Source organism: Hippocampus comes, unplaced genomic scaffold (genome assembly GCF_001891065.2).
Source record: "Hippocampus comes isolate QL1 unplaced genomic scaffold, H_comes_QL1_v1.1 scaffold249, whole genome shotgun sequence".
NCBI classification, from domain to species: domain Eukaryota; kingdom Metazoa; phylum Chordata; class Actinopteri; order Syngnathiformes; family Syngnathidae; genus Hippocampus; species Hippocampus comes.
Genome location: NW_017805035.1, coordinates 1594149 through 1596318, shown reverse-complemented (window position 1 = coordinate 1596318; position 2170 = coordinate 1594149). Strand labels below are relative to the sequence as shown.

The 2170-nt window shown below is 53.5% G+C and overlaps 1 protein-coding gene across 1 annotated transcript; it reads left to right on the top strand.

Annotated features, from left to right (window-relative positions):
- Positions 1-68: 68 nt before the first annotated feature.
- Positions 69-2161, top strand: LOC109512165 (uncharacterized). Its single transcript, XM_019863701.1, has 4 exons — positions 69-626; positions 1010-1054; positions 1770-1883; positions 1963-2161. The coding sequence occupies exons 1-4, from the start codon at positions 347-349 to the stop codon at positions 2139-2141; spliced, it is 618 nt and encodes a 205-aa protein (XP_019719260.1). The 5' UTR covers positions 69-346; the 3' UTR covers positions 2142-2161.
- The last annotated feature ends 9 nt before the right edge of the window (positions 2162-2170 follow it).

Below are 2170 nucleotides of genomic sequence, written 5' to 3'. Positions count from 1 at the left end.
ACACACACACACACACACGCACTATTGGGAGCACAGTCGACAACCCATCTGAAATCCTGAAGAGTATCAATGTGGCAATGGTACCCACGCTAGTGTGTTCTACTCTTCTATGACTATGCGCTCTGGTCCCCGCGTTCCCAAAAAGAGGCTGTGTCAGTGAAGTTGCTTGAAGGCAAGTCCAAGAAGTTGGGCCCAGTCCCCATCATTGAGTCCAACGAGCGCCAATAAACGTCCGCGGAAGAGAAAAGCGGTTCGCGTCGGGTTGACCTTTGCGCGACTTGTTGAAGTCAACCGAAAGAGCGCCTTTGTTTGGCGCCACGCATCAGGGTGCGTTTGTCCCTTTACGATGACAACGACTCGGTACTCCATGATGACGTTTTTGTCAAAGACCGCGGGAAGAAGCAAAGGCAAAGCGCCGCATCACAAGGACTCACGACTCTATGATGACGTTTGGCCGAAGACTGCAGGAAGACGCCAAGCCATAGGCAGTCATATCGCAAGTCGACGGTGGCAGAGAGCAGAAGCGACGCACGGTTCTTTTCCTGACTCCAGAAGCGGCGGGATGACCAGCAAAGTTTGGTTGGGCCTCCTGCTGTGCTCCCTGATGGTCCGGCTCAGCGTGCCAGGTGAGTCAACATCGCCAACAGTCATGATTAGCTTTGACACTGCAACAAAAAAGCGTCCACTCGTTGCTGCCGTGACCCGCGACACGATGACGAGTGAAAAATCGGGGGCCGATTGGGCACGAGCACCAAAAGAACAAAATTGTCGACCAGCGGGGGCAGTTTGGTGTCACGGGTCTCTGCCGTTCTTCGGCGCGATTCACCTTTCGACATCAATTGTTGACCTCGCGACTGCTGCCGTCGGCCCGCCCTGCAAAGTGTCAAGTCAAGCCAAGAGTTCAGTTATTCCCGTTTTTCACGGCCCTCTGGATAGGGATCGTCAGTCAGCAGGGAAGGATTACTCGCCCTGTAGCTTTTTGATCATTAATTGAAGCCCTTTGTAACAGACGCAGCGGCCCAAGATGCCGCAACCCCGGAGAATGCAAAACCAGGTAAGAACCTCTCGTACGCATCAATGCAACCAAAATAAATCAATCGATCTTCAGGCATCACAATTTAAATGGATATCATTGATATCAATCCATGTCATGCCTTCGTCTTCACGACAATTGAACTCATTTTATCAACCATGACTTGACAGCGACGTATTACGATCGTCTTCAGAATTCGTAGTCCGGAAGAAACCATCCAACAGAAACGTACCGAGGGGAAGCGAACAAAAGGACTACATGTCCCAGCGGTCAAACCCGGAAGCGGGGCGCCGGCACGAAAATGACTCATTTCACCGTTCCGTGCAAGAAAGAACACAGTCAGCGAGCACGATTGAATCGGAAAGATTCACTCGACAGATCTGACCTCGAAAAGCGTTCAGAAACGTCGCTCGCCATTGGGCCGGCGTTGGCAACCAAGTGAGCGATTTTCCAAACGGAAGAAACCGCGTCGCCAACGTCATTATTAGCTTTGACTTTGGAACACAAAAGCGTCCCACTCGTTGCTGGCGTTCACCCCGACACGTCAGCATGTTGGCATGATGAGTGAAAAAGTAAAGACACCGCTATAATCGCAAGACTGTTTCCCCCACGCACACTGCCGCAATTCATCTTTACACCTCAATTGTTGACCTCGCGACTGCTGCCGTCGGCCCGCCCCCTCAAAGTGTCACGTCAAGCCGAGTGTGCGCAATCTTTGTCGTCTTTGCTTGCGCAGCTCTCAAATGCTACCAGTGCGCCGACAAAGCGGCTTGTAAGACTTGCCTGAGCGGCATTTCAACATGCACCCAACAGACTTGTACCGAAGGCCAAAAATGTTACAAGAAAAGCGGTAAGTTTGGCCACGACGCCGCTGTCTCGCGATGTGCGCGTGCGCTCCGTCATGCCCTTGTGTTTGTGGTGACTTGCAGAGGGCGCCGATGTGACCGAGATGAGCTGTAAAGAATGTGCCGAGAGCGACGGATGCTGCGACACCGCTTTGTGTAACGGGCCCACTTCGGCCGCGGTGCCCAACCGGCTTGGGGGCGGCAGCATGGCGCTCCAGGTGGCGCTCGCCGCCGCCGCCATTTTGTTGCCGCTCTGGGTGTGAGGGGCCACTTGTCTGCTTGGCCATGGGTG

Bases quoted from the DNA above. Each gene is read 5' to 3' on its own strand.
- LOC109512165 (XM_019863701.1), top strand. From the start codon at position 347: ATGACAACGACTCGGTACTCCATGATGACGTTTTTGTCAAAGACCGCG. The intron at 1,055-1,769 runs GTAAGAACCTCT...TTGCTTGCGCAG, and splicing joins CCCGGAGAATGCAAAACCAG to CTCTCAAATGCTACCAGTGC. The intron at 1,884-1,962 runs GTAAGTTTGGCC...GGTGACTTGCAG, and splicing joins AAAATGTTACAAGAAAAGCG to AGGGCGCCGATGTGACCGAG.